General features: G+C 43.0%; 1 protein-coding gene across 4 annotated transcripts in view; it reads left to right on the plus strand.

The window, feature by feature from the left end:
* The window catches only part of ZBED4 (zinc finger BED-type containing 4), a 76996-nt gene extending 65837 nt beyond the window's left edge, over positions 1 to 11159 (plus strand). For all 4 annotated transcript variants that reach the window (XM_033958921.1, XM_033958918.1, XM_033958920.1 and 1 more), the window contains exon 3: positions 4483 to 11159. In XM_033958921.1, the coding sequence (XP_033814812.1) occupies positions 4841 to 8344 (3504 nt within the window). In that variant the 5' untranslated portion in view covers positions 4483 to 4840 and the 3' untranslated portion in view covers positions 8345 to 11159. The remainder of the gene's footprint in view (positions 1 to 4482) is intronic.
* The last annotated feature ends 11609 nt before the right edge of the window (positions 11160 to 22768 follow it).

The raw sequence follows: 22768 nt of genomic DNA on the forward strand, positions 1-22768 counted from the left end.
CAAACTAAGCAATGTAGTGGGCAAAAGCACAATAGATAAAAATTCAATGCCCGACAATATGATGCATGATCTACTCTTACTAGAGAGCTGGTCTAAGACATGGCAGCTCAGCTTCAATGCCAAAAAATGCAAAGTTATGCACCTGGGTACCCAAAATCCATGCAGGACTTATACCCTTAATGGCGAGATCCTAACAAGAACAGTTGCAGAACGAGACTTAGGGGTGATCGTCAGTGAGGACATGAAGGCTGCCAATCAAGTGGAGCAAGCTTCTTCCAAGGCAAGACAAATCATAGGTTGCATACGCAGGGGTTTCGTCAGCCGTAAGCCCGAAGTCATTATGCCTTTGTATAGATCCATGGTGAGACCGCACCTGGAATACTGCGTGCAATTCTGGAGGCCACATTACCGTAAGGATGTGCTGAGGCTGGAATCGGTCCAGAGAATGGCCACCCGGATGGTCTCGGGACTGAAGGATCTCCCGTACGAAGAACGGTTAGATAAATTACAGCTATATTCGCTCGAGGAGCGCAGGGAGAGGGGAGACATGATCGAGACGTTCAAGTATCTCACGGGCCGCATCGAGGTAGAAGAAGATATCTTCTTTTTCAGGGGTCCCACGGCAACAAGAGGACACCCGTGGAAAATCAGAGGCGGGAAACTGCACGGTGACACCAGGAAATTCTTTTTCACCGAAAGGGTGGTGGATCGCTGGAATGGTCTTCCACTTCAGGTGATTGAGGCCAACAGCGTGCCTGATTTTAAGACCAAATGGGATCGACACGTGGGTTCTATTCGCAAAGTAAAGGCAGGGGAGGGTCATTAGGGTGGGCAGACTGGATGGGCCTTGGCCCTTATCTGCCGTCGATTTCTATGTTTCTATGTTTCTAAGATCATTGCTTCTCAACCAAGTCCTCGGGGCACGTCCAGACAGGTGTTTAGAATATCCATAATTAATATACATAAGATAGATTTGCATTCACTGCCTCCTTGGTAAGCAACTTTGTCTTATGCATATCCTGAAAATCTGACTGGCTGGATGTGCCTCGAGGACTGAGTTGAGCACTGCATTAGACTCGACACTAGCTACCAGAAATATGCATTAACATTACTCCACCTCTGATCCAGGTGTTAAATTTGAGACATTTTTAATAAATAGTTTAAAACACAGAACATTTAATGTATTTCCCTGCATTGGGAATGATCGTTAACATATTTGCTTTGAAATGTGCTAATGTAAAGGCTTGAGATATTCTTATAAAATATTTTGTTATGCACATTAGTGCTGCCTGATTCACCAATTCACTTTGGTGAATCGATTTGTTGTCCGAGAAAATCGGACTCACCGATTCAGTAACCAACATTCCCTCTTCCCCACCCCCAACCCTTCCCCCGGTGAGACCTTACATACCTCCCGAGGCCTCCTAAAGCAGCAGTGGCGGCATTCTGAATGGGCTGCTCACTGCCTGCCCCGCCGGGGCCTCCCCTCTGCCGCGTCACTGATGATGCAGCAGAAGGAAGCTCTAGCGGGGCAGGCAGCAAGTAGGCAGTTCAGAGCAATGCCGCTGCTGACTGTCCACTGCCGCTGCTGCTGCTGCTTTAGGTATGTCAGGTCTCACGGTGGGAGAATCAGTGGGGTGTTGCTGCATGGGAGGAAAGGAGGGAGGGATGGAAAATTACTGCATGGGGGGGAGGGATGGAAAGCTGCTACACAGGGGAATGGGGGTGGAAATTCAGCACATGGGAGAGGAGAGAGGAAAATTTGTTTGGTTGGAGGAGAGGAAGGGAGAGAAGAGGTAGAAAGGGGTGAGAGGGGAGGGGAGGGGAGAGATGGTACATGGGGAAAGAAAGGGTATGTTGCACATAATAATGGAGAGGAAGAAGGGAAAGTTGCTACATGGAGAGGAATAGAGAGGTTTGACCTAGGACACAAGGCAGGGAGAGAGAAAGATGGTAGACAATGGGAAAGAAACAAATATTGGATATGGCAGTGGAAGGCAAAAATATATACAGTGGTACCTCAGTTTACGAGTGCACCGGTTTGCGAGTGTTTTGCAGGACGAGCAAAACATTTGCAAAATCGGCACCTCGGAAACCGAGTGCGCTTCGATTTGCGAGCGCCCCCCCCCCCCCCCCCCGCGATCGGGCCCCCCTCCCCCCGGCCGCCATCAGGCACCCCCCCCCCCCCGCCGCGACCTGAGGTCCCCCCCAACCCACTCGAACCCTCTTCTTACTTTGCTGTAGCCTCCGCAGCGGCACCGGCACCAGCATGTCCTGTGCGTGGTGCCCGTGCCTGAAGATTTGCTTCATGTGCTGGGCCTTGAGCATGTGCGCATGCTCAAGGCCTGAAAGTTCACGTCGAACGTGAACTCTCATGTCGAACGTGAACTCTCAAGGCCCAGCACAGGAAGCAGATCTTCAGGCACTGGCACCACGCACAGGACTTGCTGGTGCCAGTGCCGCTGCGGAGGCTACAGCAAAGTAAGAAGAGTTGGGTGGTTTGGGGGGACCTCAGGTCGCGGCGGGGGGGTGCGGATCGCGGGGGGGGGAGGGTGCCGGTTCTCATGGGGGAGGAGCAGCGCTGCAGGCCTCGGAGGGGGGGGGGAACCTATCAAAGCGAGTTTCCATTATTTCCTATGGGGAAACTCGCTTTGATAAACGAGCATTTTGGTTTACGAGCATGCTCCTGGAACAGATTATGCTCGTAATCCAAGGTACCACTGTATTTATATATTGTTTCTATTTTGTGATTACAATATGTCGGATTTGAAATGTGTATCCTGCCAGAGCTGGTATTAGACAGTGAGCATGAACTAGGACTGAACAGAGGAAAAGTAATTTTTTTGTTTTGGTTTACACCATAGGACCGGGGTGGGATGGGTGAAAAGGCTACAAAATAAACCCGCTAGGATGTTTGAAAAAAAAAAAAAACCCGCCCGATTGGGCAGGAAAACCAAATTGAATCGAAAAATTGATTCAATAGGCCAAATCAAATCGAATCAAAAATATTTTCCCTCAGTCGGGCAACACGAATGCACACATCTCTACCATTTAGGCATGAAGTCTTAGAACAGCTGTATGGCTCACACTTGAATTATAAATGCATATTTCTCCTGTTAATATTCTATAGAAGAAAGTAGTATCCTTTATAGGATATATACTGTTAGAGAGGCATAATCAAAAGTATGCCTAAGTCTGAAGTTGGATATTTTGTGCAAGACGTCCACAAACCCAGCAGGAAAAATGTCCATTTTCAAAGCTGCCAAACGTCTATCTTTTATTTTTTTAAATGAGCTAGGTATAAGTTTTGGTCCTTAGGACCGTCTACCTTTTTTGCCCATTTTCAAAAATAAAAACATCCATAAGCAAGTTTTGTATATGTACCAACCAACTACCTTGTCTGATTGCTGCAAATGGACTCCCCATCAGCTGAGCTGGTTGTGAGGATTCCTGGCGATTCAGTTAATGGGGATTCCCCTTACCAGGAGCCCTACATATATCCCCTGACATCTGTCTTCCCCCACAAAGGTCCTGATTGGCTCAAAATTACCATTTTGAGCCAATCGGGGCCTTTGGCCCCTCCCACTGCATCCCAAGATGCAGTGGGATGGGGAAGCCCTGTCATTTGCAACACACAGCCCAGTAGGCTGGAGGGAGTGACCTTCCCTCCTACCGTTTGCTCTTCCAAAGGTACAAGGGGGGAGACCAGGAATGTTGGGGGAGGGCAGAAATGTCAGGGTATGTCGGGGAAGGTACCGGATGTCAGGGGGAGGGGTGTAGGGCTCCATGGCTCAGCTGATCCTGGTAGGGGGAATCCCCATCAGCTAAGCTGCCAAGATTCCCAGAAAATGGCTCAGCTGATGGAGATTCCTCTGCCGCGATCAGCTGATTGGAGTTTGGGGGGTTTTTTTGGGGGGAGAGAGTTTGCTTTTTGGGTGGTGGGAGGTGGTCGTGACCACAGGGGGAGCAAGGGGGGTCATGCCTTAAATCCTCCAGTGGTCGTCTTGTCAATTTGGGCATCTTTGTGGAACTTAGATGCAACTCAAACAGGTCTAACTGCTGGTGTCTTCCCTTTAGGAAAGCTTTGATTATGGCTGGGGTACGTCCAGGTACCCACCCGATTCCCACCCATGACACACCTCCTAACACGCCCCTTTGCTTTCTTGCCGCACAGCTGCTGCACGTCCGGAAAGTTGGTTTTTATTATTGGCACTTGGACATCCCTGCTATTAGGACGTCCAAGTGCCAACTTAGGCTGGTTTTTGGATGTTTTAAAGTTTTGATTATGAGCCCCATAGAATTACAGTTGCTTAGCTGTTAATGGATACATAAATGGGCAGAGGAAGTTTCGACCTTGGACTTTTAATTTAAGATGAAAAGTTCACTTAAATCTGACAACAATATATGGCAATAACCTTGTATTTTTTGTGCATTAGTATGAAATATTTCAGTTCAATATTAAATGTTTCCTTTTTCTTTTAGGTGGTTTCAAAGATGAACATGTTCAGGATGAACCTTGGAATGCATTTATAAAGCAAAACATGTGCAGTCCACATGTGTACATCTATACAAAGCATGTCATAGAAGCAAAATTTTTGATATGAGATTTCCATATCTAGGAAGAAATCAACAAATTATATTGTCCCAATTCTCTGTACTGGGATTCTCACTTTCCTCAGATTTGCTGCTTTTGCAAAATAGCACTGAAGTAACTAAAGACTAAGCCTTATTCAGGTTGTTTTTGTGCACTGAATCAAACTGAAAACAAAATTTCATTTATTTTTATTTTTTTAAATAATTTTATTACTTAATGAAGGCTGAACAAGAATAAGCTGAAATCATGGATAGCAGCAATGAAGTGCTCCCTAAACTAGATGATAATTTTGTTATAAATAAAATAAACAGTTTAAAAGTTGAGCCAGATGATAGTGAAATTAATCGCACTTTGGATGGAATGGAAACAAAGAACGAGCAGGAGGATTGCAAACATACTGACAGCAGCGATGATCAAGGAGAAGACAAGGAGCAAAACTGTTTTAGTACCTCTGACAAATATTTATCCACAGAAAATGAAGATGATTATGGAGCCCTGTTTTCACAGTACACAAGTACTCTTTATGATGTAGCAATGGAAGCTGTGACACAAAGCCTTCTCTCAAATAGAAACATTAGCAATCGAAAAAAGTCTCCAGCATGGAATCATTTTTGTATATCCCCCAGAGACAGTACAAAAGCAATATGTATGTACTGTATGAAAGAATTCAGCAGGGGGAAAAATGAAAAAGACCTTAGCACAAGCTGCCTCATGAGACATGTGAGGAGAGCCCACCCTACAGTACTCATTCAGGAAAATGGAACTATGCCAGGGATATCCTATTCTTCTCCCACATTGTTGCTGCCTCCGCAACCAGGAGATGGTGGGGATTTAACTACTGTGTTATCGCCCATAAAACCTAAGAAATCTGCTTCAAAAATACCCTCTCCAGATCAAATAGTGGAGGAATCTGTTTCTTTAGTTTCTTCAGAGGAAATTTCATCAGACTTGTCAATTTCTGAGAAATGCAACAAAGATGAAACTACAGTTGTATCACCTATCAATCAATATGATGAACCAGTGGACAACGTAGCAGAGAAAAGTGTTACAGTTCCAAAGAGTTCAGCAGGTTCTAGAAGAAGATCCGCTGTGTGGAAACACTTTTATTTGTCTCCTTTAGACAATTCTAAAGCTGTTTGTATCCACTGTATGAATGAATTTAGCAGAGGTAAAAATGGTAAAGATCTGGGAACCAGTTGTTTGATAAGACACATGTGGCGAGCTCATCGTTCCATTGTTTTACAAGAAAATGGAGGTGGTACAAGCATCCCTCCTCCCTATTCTGCACCTCCAACTTTGTTGCCTTCTTTACTGCCCTCAGATATTGGAGATATGAATTCTGTAACATTGCCTGGAAAAATGATTAAAGAATCAACTTCTGTTTCATCATCTCCAGATAGAATTGGTGAAGAAGTGCTCCCTAATCTTCCATCTGGGGAGGTATTAATGGAAGATGCATCAACTGCGCTCTCATCTTCTGAAGATATAGGTGAGGCCTCCATGTCCTCTCCAGAGAAGCAGGCCAAGGGTCCAAGTTCACTGTTTGAGTCTAGCACTGTTTTCCAACAAAATAAAAAGATTATGAAGAGACTAAAATCAGAAGTTTGGCACCATTTTTCATTGTCCCCGATGGATAATCTAAAAGCAGTATGCAGATATTGCAACTGTATGATAAGTCGTGGGAAAAGGGGGGATGTTGGTACCAGTTGTTTAATGCGGCATCTGTATAGGCGCCACCCAGATGTGATTGGGAATCAGAAGAGTTTTATAGATGCTAGTTTGGCAAATTCCCCTTATGCCACATTGGCTTCTGCAGAGTGTTCTTCAAAAATGGGTGATCTTCCAACAATGGTTACAAATGATAATCAAGTACTGTTTCCTGTGAATAGCAAGAAGACCTCAAAACTGTGGAACCATTTTTCAATTTGTTCTGCAGATTCAACCAAGGTAGTATGTATGCACTGTGGACGTACAATAAGTAGAGGGAAAAAACCAACAAATTTAGGCACCAGTTGCCTTCTGCGACATTTGCAACGGTTTCATAACAATGTGCTAGAAAATAATGATAGTGGCTCAGAGACAGTATTATCTTCTGCAGATGTTCGTGTGCCACTGAACTCAGAATTACTAGGAAGTTTGTCTTTTGATGAAGCCAATGATAAATTTTGTGAGAATCACCCCGTTGCCAAAAAAATCACAAGTCTTGTAGCTGAAATGATTGCACTCGATCTTCAGCCATACTCATTTGTAAATAATGTTGGTTTTAACAGGTTGCTTGAATATTTGCAACCTCAATATTCTTTACCGTCATCCTCATACTTTTCCAGGACAGCAATTCCAACAATGTATGAAAATGTAAAACAATTAATTGTATCTCATTTGAAAGAAGCTGAAAGTGGTGTAATCCATTTTACATCTGGTATATGGCTGAGCAACCAAACTCGAGAATATTTGACTCTTACTGCTCACTGGGTGACTTTTGAATCATCATTTCGGCCACAGTGTGAAGATTATCATTGCTCAGCACTTTTACACGTATCTCAGATTGATTGTGACTATAATGGCATCAGTATTCAAAAACAGCTTGAATACTTGTGGGAAACTTGGATAACCTCTGTTGGACTTCAAATTGGCATTACAGTGACTGATAACCATAGTATAGGAAAAACCTTAAATGAAGGGGAACACTCAAGTGTACAGTGTTTTGGACACACTGTAAATCTCATTGTGAATGAGGCCATCAAGAGCCAGAGAATGGTTCAAAATCTACTGAGCATTGCAAGAAAGATCTGTGAAAGAGTTCATCGGTCAGCAAAAGCAAAAGAAAAACTAGCTGAGCTCCAAAAAGAATATGGCTTGCCTCAACATCAACTTATTCAGGACGTTCCATCCAAGTGGAATACATCATTTCATATGCTTGAACGTTTAATAGAACAAAAACGAGCAATTGACGAAATGTCAATTGAATGTGGCTTCAGAGAGCTAATTAGTTGTGATCAGTGGGAAGTAATGCAGTCTGTATGTCATACTCTGAAACCATTTGAGGCTGCAAGTCGAGAGATGAGCATGCACATGGCTACTTTAAGCCAAGTAATTCCAATGATTCACATCCTTAACAGGAAAATTGAAATGCTGTTTGAAGAAACAATGGGTATTGATACCATGCTGAAATCTTTGAAAGAAGCCATGGTTAGTAGATTGTCCTCCACATTGCATGATCCAAGGTACATTTTTGCTACCCTTCTGGACCCTCGATACAAGACATCTTTATTCATGGAAGAGGAGGCTGAACAATATAAGCAAGACTTAATCAGGGAACTGGAAATATTGAGTTCTACCTCAGATGATAAGCCTGTTTCTAATGGGTGTGAGACAGGTTTGCCATCTAAAAACTCCTTCAGTGTGGAGGATAGCATTTGGTCCCTTATGACCCAAATGAGAACAACAAACCATCGTAAAGAAAAGATGAGGTTACCTGAAGAAATTGTGCTTGCCTACTTGGCAGAGGAGGTACTTGAACATAACTGTGATCCACTAGCTTACTGGAACCTAAAGAAATCAATTTGGCCAGTACTGTCGAGGCTGGCAGTCAGGTTCCTTGGGTGTCCTCCAAGCATAATTCCTTCAGAAAAACTATTTAACACATCACATGAAAACAGCAATTTCAGCCAGTCAAGGCTAATGATGGAACACTTTGAAAAGCTTATCTTTTTGAAAGTAAACCTCCCATTAATCTACTTTCAGTATTGAAGCTAAGGAAGTAACTGTCAAATGAAAACCATTGTTGCTTTACTGGATATCTGTATTTGTAACCTGGATTGTTAAATTGCTCCTGTAGGGGCCATGTATGACATCTAATCAGTGACTAATTACATATTTTAGTTTCACTTTTTTGGCTTTAAATATAATGTCTACATGTGCCTTATTAGTAGTTCTTCAGGTCAGATATTATGTATATATATTTTTAAAGCATTCTCACTAGAAAATAGTCCATCTAGTCAAATTTATTTAAAAGAAATGACTAGGTAGGTTTTAATCTCCACAGTTGTAAATGAATATGTAAAAAGTACAGTCATTTGTTTTAATAGAATGACAAAAAAGATGTAAACAGTTTTATTCTGTAGTTTTTTTATTCAATTGTGTACAAAAAAAAAGTCAGGTACTGTATTTTAGTCAAACATTGCTTTAACTACAACAAAACAGCTATTGTGATAGCGCATTGAAAGCTGTATGTAGGAGGTGAAGTCCAAGCCATCTTTTTTTTTCACTCGACCTTAAACTGTAAGACCTAAAAGTCCTTTAATGAGTTAAGATATGAACAATGTCATTGCTATTGTTAGAAGACTGTTTAATAGCAGTTTAAAAACAGAAGACAAAATTGAGAGCTAGTATGTGTAATATAACTATTTTTTTAATAATTAGAAATATAGTATCTTGTTCTTAAGGTTTTGCATTACAGAAGCACTCGGCGTATTTATATGAGCTTCCAGGGGCTTTTATCAACATCTGTAAACTTCTTGGTGGCAGACGGGCAGCAAGAAAATAAAAATGGCATCTTCATTTTATTAATGTCCTGTGTCCCAGCCCTGAGAATCTGAGATTGACTTCTGTCAGGACCATACCAAGATATAGCTGCACTGCCATGCACTGGTTTCTAACATTATTTCAACTGTAAAGGTTATTACTCAGTAATGTTCTTCTCAAATGATGAAAGTTGCTCCCCTACCTCTGAAAGAGCCTTAGACTTTCTTTTTTGTGGTTTCCCTCAGGTTTGCTAGCCTTCTCAACAAACAGAGCATTGTTGTATCCTGCAGATATGAGTGTGATGAATAGCTGGGAGTGTTTTTTTAAATTTTAAATACTGTTTTCCGTGTCATCACAGCTTAACCTCTTGCAAAGATTTGTCTTTTCCATGTAATACTTAAGAAAGGGGGTCGTCATTTATTTGCTTGTCATCTTTAGGGAAGTTGTAGTTTTTGTTAAAATACTGTACCTAAGTCCTAATCTAATTTTGCATTTACTATGTTTTAGTGTATTTATAAATGGTGAATAACCCAGTTTCTGAAATTAAACATTTTATTTGCATTGGAGTGTTGATTATATTTTGCCCTCTCCAGCTGTGAAGGAGGAATCCACCACCTCTGCATTCATCCCTGGTTCTTGCTGAGGTGCCAGTTAGACGCTCATTATTTGATGGAAATGGTTTGTACTTTATAGGGCCCTTTTTACTAAGGTAAAAGCCTAAAAACACTTACCATAGAGAATACTGAGATAATCATGCAGTAAAAATATTTTTCTGTTGGGTTTTTTTTAAGGAGAGGATGTGGCATGGGTGGAGAGTAAGCATAGCGTTAACCAGCAAGTGCCCCCTATTTATGCCAGGGTTTTCTTAGCCTAAATACCGGCACCTAATTCCAATTTAGGCTCCTAGACTTAACACGCCCAAGATGTGCCACCTAACCATGCCCACCACCCAATTAATTTTAGCCAATTGTGAGCTTCTTATTGGTGCTGATCGGCACGCCTAGCCAATTTATTTAAAAAGCTTAATCTAGTTGCCTAACTTCAGTGTTAACATCAGGAGGTAGTTATCTAAATACAGTATATTAACAGTGCACAGCCAGAAGTTCAGCAAACAAAAAAAATCCCTTTATAACAGCTATAACAGAAATAGGCTTAGTGTACAAAAAAGTCTCGCATTAGGACACTAGCCTATCTTAGTGAAAGGGCCCCATAGTGATTGCTGTCTATTAATATGATCACTATACAAAGATTTTATTCTCCTCTTGTAGAGGGCAAGGATTATCCATTTATGTGCTGAAGTTGCAGATTACTTAGGAAACATCTTTCTTCATCTAACAGAAACCCACCGTATCTTCATGCTGTCTAATTGAGGGGGCCTTTTACTAAGGCGCGCTAGCCGATTTAGCGCGTGCTAAATGCTAACGCGTCCATTATAGTCTATGGACACGTTAGCATTTAGCCCGCGCTAAAATGGCCCCTGAAAGTGGCCACACCTTGCCTAAAGTTAAGTGCAAAACCCCATGCCACGTTTTGCTTAAAGGGTACCGATGTTTGTATAATGTGTAGTTTGCTATCAATGTTCCCAAGGAACTGGACAGAACTTCAATAGTTGTAAAGAAAAATGGTCTAATACTAACAAATCTAGGTATACAAAGTTGATAGAGACCTATCCCAACAGATTCACAATTGTGGTTGCTACCACCGGTGCTGTCACTATCTTCCACCTAGTAGTGACTGGTGAGGGGGAGGAAATGAAAACTTAAATCATTTGTCTTGGGGTTTATACTTGTATTCTTCAATAATGGTGTGGAGTATATGTTGAATAAAAAAATAAATAAATGCACGCAGGTCTTAAACATACTGACAAAACAAAATGTGGTATTGAAAAGCTTGTTCTTTAGCTTAGTGATGTATTTTAGGAAGCTGAATCACACTGCCTTAAAGATCACCAACATGATCTTAAATTTAATTCTTTCTTCTACATGAAGCCTGTGACAGTCTTCCAGAATTTGAGTGACATGCTTGTGGTAGTCCATAAGTTTATAACAATCAGCTAGCGAGGGGCCGAAGAAAAGTTCTCAGCCCAATGAACAAAGCTGGAGCAGTCTCCAGCTAGGGCTATACACTTAGGGGTCCTTTTACAAAGGCACGGTAGCGGTTTAACGCTTGAAATACCGTGCATTAAACCGCCTGCCGCGCTAGTACCTAACGCCTCCATTGACGAGGTGTTAGGATTTTAGGCTGCCATGGGGGTTAGCGTGCCTTGATAAAAGGAGCCCTTAGTCCAACAATTAGTCCACTATACACTAATCACTTAGTCCAACAATTTTCTACTTTTTTTGTTCCATATTTTTCCAGTGGAATAAAAAAAAGTAGAAAATCACCGGACTAAGTTTATAGCCCTCCATGGAGACTGCCCCAACTTTAGTTGGGTTGAAACTTTTCAGTGGCCCCTCATATCTTTACAAAATGGTTGAGAACCAAAAAAAAAGCTGCAAAGGATGAATCTGGCAAACTACTGAAAGAAGCTGATGCTACTACCAAAACCTAGGGAACAGTTGGTAACTTATTGTCCAGTTTTACTCCAAAGCCAATTGCTATCTCTTGGATGGGTGGATGGAGAGCTGCATCCATAGGTCTAGAAAGAAGACCTAACAGTCCTGACCACTGGGCAGGATGGACCTCTGGTCTGACTCAGCGGAGGCAACTTCTTCTTAATTGGAGACTACATTCAAACTCTTGTTCACCTCTTATCTACTATCATGAGGAGTCCCAGTTTTGTATAATGTTTTCCTACCTCCACTAATGAACCTTATCTAGGATCTGGGTTTTATACTTATATTTATACAAATTATATTCAATTTCTTGTAACCCATAAGTTCTGGGATCTTAAATTTATCCAATATTGTTTCCACTGAACTTGCCCAAGCAAGGCACTTTGGATTTTTAAAAGTAACTTTCACCTTTTTTTCAGCCAGAATTTATCCCGATTCAGGTTGCAATTCATTCTCTTGGCATTCTGTTTGATTCTCTGACTTTTAGAAACTGCATTTCTTTCTTTCTCTCAAATTGTTTTTGTGGCACTTCAAAAAATCAGATTAATCCAAGCCTGACCTGCAAAGAAGCTCCAGTATGTGTTCCCCCCTGGCCAATGATAGGCAGAGTGATCCTGGTAGCTCCAGATTGGCCAAGGTGGCCATGGTATGCAGACAGTACATTAGCAGAGGGTCGAGGCTCTCAGGCTTTCTTGTCATCCAAATTTTTTCTCACAGGGTCTCATCACCCTGGAGGAGCTGGAGTGCTTTGGTCTTGAGCACAAAGCCTTTAGGGCATAAGAGCTATTCACCTGAAGTTATTGCCATTCTCTTGAGGTCTAAAAAGCAGTCCATGTTAGTGGGCAACAATGCTGGGACCCCATGACTACACCAGTTTCAGTGGTGCTTGACTTCTTGCAGGAAGGTTTAAAGAAGGGCCTGGTGGTTGGCTCTCAAGATAGATAGCTGGACTTTCCTGCTTCAGAGCGCAGGTCAGCATCCCATCCGGATGTATCCAAATTTTTGAAGGAAGCCTTACATCTTTGCACTCCAGTACAACAACCGTTTCCATCTTTGAACCTTAATCTGGTTCTGCAGGCCCTTGCGAAGGCCCCATATGATCCTTCGGCGGAGGCATCCCTGATAGATCTGACAGTTAAGACAGTGGTTGTGACATCAGCAATAAAGGTGTTGGAGCTGCAGGCTCTATCCTAAAGGGAACTCTTTCTTCGCAACTCAGAGGCTAGCTTCTTGAGTTGAACAGTCCCTTCTGGTTGTGTCCAGTTTTCATTTGAACCTGGAGATACGATTCCCAGTTTTCACACCTTCGGGAATGAAGAAAGCAGATAGCATGTGGTGGGCCAGTACAGAGGCCCACCACCCACAGTAACCTCATCAGTGCCAAGTACTCCCTAAGAACAGCGCTTCTGGGCTCGTTCCTTCAGCTGAAGAAACGAGCCACCTTTTTGTTGGATGCTGAGGCCATGAGGTCGAACGTCAGACACCCCTGGTACATGGATATGCAATTGAAGGGCCTACTCCCCAGCATCCAAGGTATGTCGACTTAGACAGTCCACCTGCACACTTTCCACTCCGGCTCAGTGAGCCACTGATATGGCCAAGAGATGGGCTTCCACCCATCAAAAAAGCAGCAAAGCTTTCAAGCTCGGCAGCGAATTCCTGGTGCCTCCTTGCCTGTTTACATAGGCTACTACCATCACATTGTCTGAAAAAACTTGGACTACCCTTCTCGGGTGCTTCCCAGGGCTTGTATTGCTCTTAGCTCCAAGCGGTTAATTGACCACTTCCTTTGAGATGGGGACCACTGCCTTTGCAGCAGACATCTCTCGCAATGAGCTCCCCAGCCGAATAGATTAGCATCTGTCGTCAGGACAGTCTATGGGGAGATGCGTAATGGCATTCCTCTGTTCAAGGACTGTGGCTCCAGCTACCAATCCAGGCTGCTTCATGCATTGTCTTACCACTGCAGTGGGAGGTCCAGGATGTCCACTTGCAGAGATCATCTTGAGAGGAGTGACTCCTGAAGTGGGCACAAGTGCGCTCCTGCCCAGGGAACTACATTTATTGTGCTACCATGGATCCCAGCAGTTGATACTGCCAAGCTGTCGAGACCAGCTTGTCATGAATCTCCCAAATTTGCCTCACGAGCTTCATTTTGCATGCTTTTGTGAGGAAGTCCTTGTTCTGTGCCAGCTTGAAACAGATTCCCAGGTATTCTAGGGCCTGAGTCGGGGGTCAACTGACTCCTGAAGTTGACTACCGAGCCCGTCATCCAGGTAAGGATGCACCTGAATTCTCGCCTTGCAGAGTTGTGCTGCCACAACATCTATCACCTTGGTAAATGTTTGTGGTGCTGTTGCTAGGCCAAAAGGAAGAGCAGAGAATTGGAAATGCTTGTCCAGAATATGGAACCTCAAGAACTTTCAGTGCTCTGGAAAGGTGGGACTATGCAAGTATGCCTCTGTTAGATCTAGAGAAGCAATGTATTCCCCCTGTGCAACTGAGGCAATGACCGTCCACATTGTTTCCATGTAGAAGTAGGGAAGGTTGAGGGCTGCGTTGGACTGACTTCAGATCCAGACTCATTCTCCAGTCTTAGTCTCTTGTGGGCACGATGAGGTATATGGAGTATCTGCTCAAGCCCCATACTCCTTGCAGTACGGTCTCTATGGCTCCTAGAGCAATGAGTCTCTGCACGCGGGCTGCCTTTTTATCTTCCTTGCTGGAAAAGTGAGAAAGAGGTCCAGGAGGGGCCAGTAGCATTTTAGCTTCTACCTCTCCTGAATGACCTCCAGCACCCACTGATCTGAAGAGATCTGTGTCCAAGCCTGCCCATACTCTGCCCCCCTCCCTCAGAACGGCTATCCTGGCGTCATTGCTGTTTCTTGGAAGCCACAGAAGAACAGGATCCGGCCCTTGCAGATGGCTGGTGCTCCCAAACCTGTGTTTCTAGCCCTGGTATGTCCTCTGATTGGAGGACGATATCAAATACTGTCAAAACCTCCGGAAGCCACAAAAGTTTACCCTACCGACCCCACTTGCATGCCAGGCTGTCTGGTAAGGATTTCAGCTTCTGATCCATCACACTAGCCATTAAATAATCCAGGCCCTTGCCAAAGAGCAACTGTTCTTGAAAGGGGTGTTTATTCAGGGTCTCATTGGAAGCATAGTCTCCTGCTGATTGTCTGATCCAGAACATTCTGGGAGTGGACACAGCGCATCTGCAATATAACTCTCCAAGAGGAACTGGGGGTTAGTGTTGCTGTCAGGATCTGGAGCCCAGCTTAGCCGAGAGTTGCAAGCCTGGGAAATATGAGACATCATCACTGCTGCTTTCAGTCTCAGCACAGCAGCCTCAAATTGTCTTTTGAGGACAAAAGTCTATTCTGTGTGTCCTTGAGGACTATACCACCTTCACTAAGGAGTGAAATTCACTTTGTAACCTGTGTCACCAGCGAGTCCACTTTAGATGTAGCAAACTGCAGCTGAAACTCAGCATCCATTGGGTAGAGCTTAGCCATGGACTTAGCTACCCTAAGGGCTCCTCAGGAACATTCTAGTGCTCTGTTAACATCATAGTAATTTCTGGATGTGAGGAAAAACAGGCATTCTGTTCTTTGGTGCTGATCATGAGTGAGCACTGAGCTGTGGAGGCTTGAGGCACCTCCAACTGTAGTTCCTAGAGCACCTATGCAATCAAACCTTGCAGGCTGGAGGATTTGAATAATCTTTGCACCCTCACATCCTCTCAGAGATCCAGGGCTGCCACCTGATTGTAGTCAGCCCCTCCCAGCTGGAATGCTGAATCTCCAAGAGCTGGGGCTCCAGAATGAGTAATTAAAGGCATGGACTCTGAACCTTCGTCCTCTTGAATCCACAAAGCTTGGGTCCTTGTGAATTCTGCATTGCATTTTGGGGTGGGCTCTTTACCTTTCACTAAAAATCTGGGTGATACCTCCGATGAGGTTCCCATGGGGTTAGGTCAGCTTGTGAAACCTAAAAAGGCTTCATACATCATATGTATGAATTTGGGAGAAAACCACTGTCCAGGTTGCGCAGAGGATCATGGCAGAGTCTCTCATGCTGGCTGCTGGTGTTTGCCCACTGGCACATGGCTGCACTTCGTCAGGGATGCAAAGTCCACTTTCTCTGGCTCCTGATGGAATTTTTGGCTTAGAAAACGCTCCAAGTATGTATGCCTTCAGAAGCAGAAGGGAAGCAACTCTTCTGCACCACTACCACCCCACCCCATGCACCGCAAGTCATGTGGAATGACTCCCTTCAGATAGGCATCCACCACAAATCTAACATGAATCCAAAGTATCTACCTGAGGAGTCCATCTATATAGATTTCTGTCATAACTAAGGGGAAATCCAAGATGGTCACTGCAATAGTGATTTTGGCACCTAAAATTGCCCAGGGAGGAAAAAATGCAAACTCAAAAAATCACTAACCTCAAAAACCTTCAGAGAATGTTTAAGGACCCTCCCCCCCAAAAAAAAAAAAGTTTCCTATAGAATGCAATAGCCTTATTCACTGTGCTAGAGCTGCATAGGGAAACCTCAGATCAGAGGTGAGAGAAAATTTCTCAGCCAAGCCTGCATTCTAACAGATGACTTGTTTCTTTGAACTGTAATCCAGTTTCTGATGTGGACCCCCACTGTGGCTGTGTGACATTGTGGAGGGAGAAATGTATTTAGCCCCAAACTTGGAGAAACCACCACGGGACCCGCCTCAGTCTGTGCTCAAGCCCAATGTGGACAGAACCTGTGGTGAACCACTCGAGCCCACTGCGGATGAACCTGGGGGGGAAGATTGCTCCCAAGGGTACAATCCCTGGGTTCTGAGAACTACTGATGCAGACTAGCCACACAGGAATCATGCAAGAAATATGCCTATGGGCTACAGACTACAGCCCAAAGAGTCTGTATCTTGTAGCTAGAGGTGCCCTGGGGTTACCGGGATCCTCTGCAGCACCGAAAGCCTCTGACTGGATAATTAAAAAATAGTGGCAGAGAAAAGATGCCAAGTGTCAGGAAGAAAACAATTTTGTTGTTTTTTTTGCACTGTACTTTTCAAAATAAGTTGTTCTTTTTTTATACCGTACTTTTCAAAATAAACCTAAGTTTCTATGAAAAATGACATTTTTGCGGCCCACAAACTTAAACCTTGTTTATTTGGTCCATGTCAGCCTTTGAGTTTGACATACTTGCTCTAAACTAATGGGGGGGTTTAACCTGATGATCAAGCCTACCAGTCCTGTTGCACAAGAATGTTTTCTTTAGTACTTTATATTCTTTATTTAGGCACAAAATTATTTAGGCATATGTTCTAAAAAAACTGCACTCTTTTTTTTTTTTTTTTTTTTTTTAAAGTGTACCCTATTTGCAAAGAATGTGGGCTGTTAAAAATCATGTACTCACAAGGAAAATGCATGTTATTTCCCAATTGTGTGTGTGTGTGTGTTTGTGCACTATCGCAAAATGGTGCACAGTTTGCAAATAGGATGCACTTTTTCTGAGTAGTATGCACTAATAACAGGAAAAAAAATCTGAAAGGGTTTTTATTTTTCTGTCATTTGGATTTGAGAACATGGGAAATGCACAATTGTAATTGAGAGCCTGGCAGGAGTTCTTAGGTATAGCCAGTCAGTCAGGAGTCAGTGATGGGAGAGGCTGGGTAACAAGCAATGCCAGTTAAAAGTAAAAGCTATAAACTACTTTTCAGAAATAAATGAGTTGGTGTAGTTGCAGCCTGACCTTGCACTGCTTCACAAATGATGCTACATCTGCTCCCAGTGTTGATCCCTATTGAGCCCAACCACAAACAAAATCAGGAGCTCTTGCGTTCACAATAGGTATAGAATCTGGCTTTCTGACAAGTGCCGGAGCAGTGCAACTACTTTCTAGTAAACCATGAAAGATGATGCTCTCCTGAGGTCAGACTGCCATCGCAAATTTCAGTCTAGGGGGAGTGCAAGCAGCAGAGGTTAAAGTTCTGGCGCCAGGCAGAAGCTCCAGATGAAAGGAGAAAGCATATTATGTGTTTATCCTGTATTCTCAAGGCATCTCTTACACTTCTACACTTTCCCTAGACTCTTGATGAGTTAGGTGCTGAATAGTAAACAGCATAGGCAGTGATGACTTATAAACCTTTAAATCGATCTAGCAGTTATTTTACAGAGAGACATAACTGATTCAGTTCTGATCTTGACATTTGTAAGTTCCAATATGCCTGTTCACACTTAAGGCTGTTCCCTGCTATACTAAACACATTTCTTCTGCCACATCACTGCCCAGATTAATTACCACACAGTGAAACTAATATAGGTATAGCTGCTTAATGTACATTGTAAGCATTACATTGCCATGCTAAAGCTGTAGGCTCCATTCAAGCCTATGGCATCCAGATCCAAAATGCTCAAGTTGTTTCCAGTATGGTAATTCTTATGTACTGAAGGCTTTTAATATGCATGGAATACATATGTGATCATCTCTAGGAAAAGGTCTTAATGAATTCAATTAAGAGCAAGCAATCTGTGATACAACAGTCCAAACCGCATCCTTTCATGTGTGTGTGGGGGGGAGGGGAAAAATTACAGAAATTCAAATACAACTTTTTCAGACTGCTTGTGGACCCCAACATGAAAAAATTCAGCCACTCAGCACTTACGGATTTATTTTTTTCATGACCTTTTGCCAGAGATAGTTGCATTGCATTTCCTTTCTCAAGATCCCAAAATGCCAACAGTGTCTCCACAACAGGTTTGGGCAACCCTGGCATTTACCAAGGGTGAGCCTAAGGTCACCTTTTACAAAGCCACAGATAGGGAGAGCCAACAGAGGAGGGCTGCAGTCCGGCCATCGGACCAACGGTCGGCTTGGGGGCCCGTTCCAGCGGGGCACCCGACACTGTCTTCGCTCCTCCCCCATTCCAGCAGGGGAGAGCCGACGGAGGAGGGCTGCAGTTCAGCCATCGGAGCAACGGTTGGCTCGGGGGCCCGTTCAAGCTGGACTTCAGTTTTGACTGTTTTGATTTTATTTTCAATTCTTTTTAGTTTATGATATTTTTTAATCTCACTTATTGTTTTACCACTTATTTTGTTTTATTTTATCATTTAAATTTCCCCAGAATTCTATTGCTTCAACGTTTCTCCCTCTGCATCTATTCTGATCTCCCCTCTTTTTTCAACCTTTCAAAGTCCTTTAGATCATTGTAGTCTTATTAGAATGTTTATTTTCTTATTTTTCTCATCTATTCTCTATTTTATTTCTTCATTACTCTACTAATTGTCATTTTTCCAAGTACTTTAGTTAGATTGTGAGCCTTCGGGACAGTAAGGGAATTTCTAAGTACCTATTTTACTTATAATTTTAATGCACCCTATTGTCTATTTTTCTGTAAACCGCTTAGAATCCTAATGGAGTTTAGCGGTATATAAGAAATAAATTACATTACATTACATTGCGAAGCTGCTGCGGCAAATGCAACTGAAGCCTATACGAATTGATTGGGTTTCAGTGCATTTACCACGGAAGCATTGCTTCCACAGCTTTGTGAAAAGGGCCCTAATTTAGTGCAGCAAATAACATTGAGATCATGAAAATGGGTATCTACTATGAAAGGAAAGAAGTTGGAAAGTTGGCTAAAGTCCTGATATTTTACTAGTTTAATAGTGAAATATCAGTCCAGGACTGGTGTTATGATCAGGGCTGGGGAGTCGGTAGATAAATCCTTTGACTCAGACTCCTCAGTTTCTGGTAACCACGACTCCGACAACAGGTACCCAAAATTGTCTCAGATTCCACAGCCCTGGTTATGATTCTTGTCCATTTGCACTCCAAAGTATTTTATCCAATAGAATGCATAACCAATACAATAAACATAAATTTAAAAAAAAACAACAACAGAATTTGATCAGAATGACACTAATTTGCCCATTGTAGACTCTTGTAGCACCGTGTCCTCAGAAAAGCAAATTAGTTATTGATAATATCCTGAGAGGAAGAGTAGTGCTTGAATGAAGCAAAGGATGATATTAAGAAATAAAGAAAATGTTAAGCATAAGGTAGCCTATAATGACTTCCATTTATAAAGCCTAATATTTAAAGTCAAATGGATATGATATTCAAGGCTAGATGAGGCACATGCTTTTGGGTGGAAAGGAAATTCTCTGAGCACACTACCAAAACCTTTATCCATGCTCTCATCACTTCTCACTTAGATTACTGCAACAAACTTCTCTCAGGTCTTCTGCTTAACAGTCTCTCTCCCTTTCAATCTGTTCAAAATGCTACTGCACGATTCGTATTCTGTGAGAGCTGCCACATTCACGTTACCCCTCTTCATTGGCTCCCCATCCATTTCGGAATACAATTCAAACTCCTCTTACTGACTTACAAGTGCACTCACGCTGTAGCTCTTCCATATCTCTTTTCACTTATCTCCTCCTGTTCATCGGTTAAGTCCATCTTCTCTGTTTCCTTCGCCACTGCCAACTCCAGACTCTGCCCTTTCTTTCTTGCCATGCTGTATGCCTGGAACAGGCTGCCAGAGTCAATATGTTATTCTCCATCTCTTGCAGTATTCAAATCCAAGCGCAAAGTCCACTTTTTTTGAAGTCGCTTTCAACTCTGAACTCCCACTCACTATCAGATACCTATAACCATTGTAATGTAATTTATTTCTTATATACCGCTACATCCGTTAGGTTCTAAGCGGTTTACAGAAAATATACATTAAGATTAGAAATAGGAAAGGTACTTGAAAAATTCCCTTACTGTCCCGAAGGCTCACAATCTAACTAAAGTACCTGGAGGGTAATAGAGAAGTGAAAAGTAGAGTTAGAGGAAAAATAAAATAAACATTTTAACAAGACAGCATTGATCTAAATACTTTGGGAGGTAGAAGAGAGGAGAGAAAAGAATAGAAGCAGAAATTTAAATGATAGAAATAGAACAAAACAAAGACAAAATGCAAAACAATAGATAAGATTAAAGATAAATCATAAGCTGGAAAGAAAAATAAAATAAAACTTTGTCTTCAATCCACGGTTTCAGCGTCAGTGATGAAGTGGAGCAAGTAAGTTTAGGAGGAGCGATGACGTTTCCAGAAAAAGGGCTTCTTCAGGGAAGAGACTTGGCCGACAGTCCCAGGATGTCTATGTCTCCTCCCCTGCGATGTTCTCCCATCCATGCATTCCCTCCCAGACACACTGCCCGTGCCCCAGCCGCTCCAAGGAGGCTGCCCCAGATGAGGCCCACGGTGAATGCAGGATTCTCTCCTCTGCGGGAAAGCCGCCCGGAGCCGACAGTCGATCTTCATAGCGGATTGCAGGGGGGGAAGAGTTCACACTCTTGGTAGGATCGGGTCTGTGTTCTCTCGGTGGTTGTGGCTGGTCTCGTTGCTGCTTAGGTGTAAAAGCAGTTGATCTCCACTGCTGCTGATATTTAAAAGCAGGAGATTGATCTCTCCAATGGACTGCAGGGGGAGGAGTTCACAATCCTGGCAGGATCGGGTCTGTGGGCTCTTGGTGGTTGCGGTAGGTCTCGCTGCTGCTTGTATGTAAAAGCAGTTGTTTTTCTACTGCTGCTGATATTTAAAGCAGGTAGATTGATCTCTTAAACGGGATATAAGGGGAGGAGCTCTCGATAGTGGTGGCTGGTCTTGGTGCTGTTTAGGTGTAAACGCAGTTGATCTCCTCCTTCTGATGATATTTAAAAGCAAGCATATTGATTTTTCCAACGGAATGCTGGGGGAAGAGCTTACTTGTCTGGCTGGATCAGGGCAAAGGGCTCTCGGTAATGGTGGCTGGTCCTGTTGCTGCTTAGGTGTAAAAAACAGTTGATCTTCCTAGTGGACTGCAGAGGGAGGTGGAGCTCACACTCTTGGTTGGATCGGGTCTGTGGGCTCTTGGTAGTTGCGGATAGTTCCGCTGCTGCTGAGGTGTAAAAGCAGTTGATTTCCCACTGTTGCTGATATTTAAAAGCAGGTAGATTGATCTCTCCAATGGACTACAGAGGGAGGAGCTCACATGCCTGGCTGGATCGGGTTGTATCATTCCTTCTGCCAAAACTCCCCAACTCTGATGTCCAAATTAGATTGTAAGCTTTTCTTAGCAGGGACCTTCTACCAAATGTTAAATGTACAGTGCTGCGTACACCTTTCAACACTATAGCAATGATAAATAGTAGTATAGGGCTTACCAAAGCTATCCTGATGATTCTTATGCAATATAAGGTTTTGCTGGTTAACAACAATGAATATGCATAAAAAAGTTCTGATATATGGAAGAATCTGTTTATGCACATTTCTTAGGCATAATCATTTTTTATCCTGAAAACCTGGCTGGCTGTGAAATTTGGGAAGCCCTGGTTTGGGAAGCCCTTGGAAAATCTGACCTCATCACCAACGCCTTCCTAGATTCACACTGGCTTCCAATACAAGCCCGCATCCAATTCAAACTATACTGCATGTTATTCAAAACATTAAACGGAACGGCACCCACCCACCTAAACAACCGTCTAAACAGGAACCTCTCAACCAGACAGAGGAGAACCCAGTCCCCTTTCTCCTACCCCCCTTTTAAAGGAACTAAACGCAAAAAGATGTATGACAACTTACTAGCAACACATGCAGCTAAATTGGACCCCACCATCACCAACCTACTGACAGCTTCAACTGATCTCAAGGCTTTCCGCAAAGAAATCAAGACCCTACTATTCAAGAAATTCACCCAAATGTCCTAACCCCTTCCTTTTCCCCTCTCACCCCCTCTTAGCATCCTCACTTCAAAATTGTCTTAGACCTTACGCCTTTAATTGTATTCCTCTTCCTGGAAAAGTCCAGCTAGCTTTTTGATGTACTAGATCCAACGTCTTTAAATGTATTCCTCTTCCTGGAAATGTCCAGTTATCTTTTTGATGTAATCCGCTTAGAACTGCAAGGTACAGGCGGAATATAAGCCATTAATGTAATGTACTGCAGGAAAGCATGAGCCAGGATGTCTCAAGTATAAAACAAGAATATATTTTTATTAGCACACATAAACATTTGCAGTGGCCCCAACAGTTGCCACTTCTATCCCAACCAAAG

This window comes from Geotrypetes seraphini, chromosome 9 (genome assembly GCF_902459505.1).
Source record: "Geotrypetes seraphini chromosome 9, aGeoSer1.1, whole genome shotgun sequence".
NCBI lineage: Eukaryota > Metazoa > Chordata > Amphibia > Gymnophiona > Dermophiidae > Geotrypetes > Geotrypetes seraphini.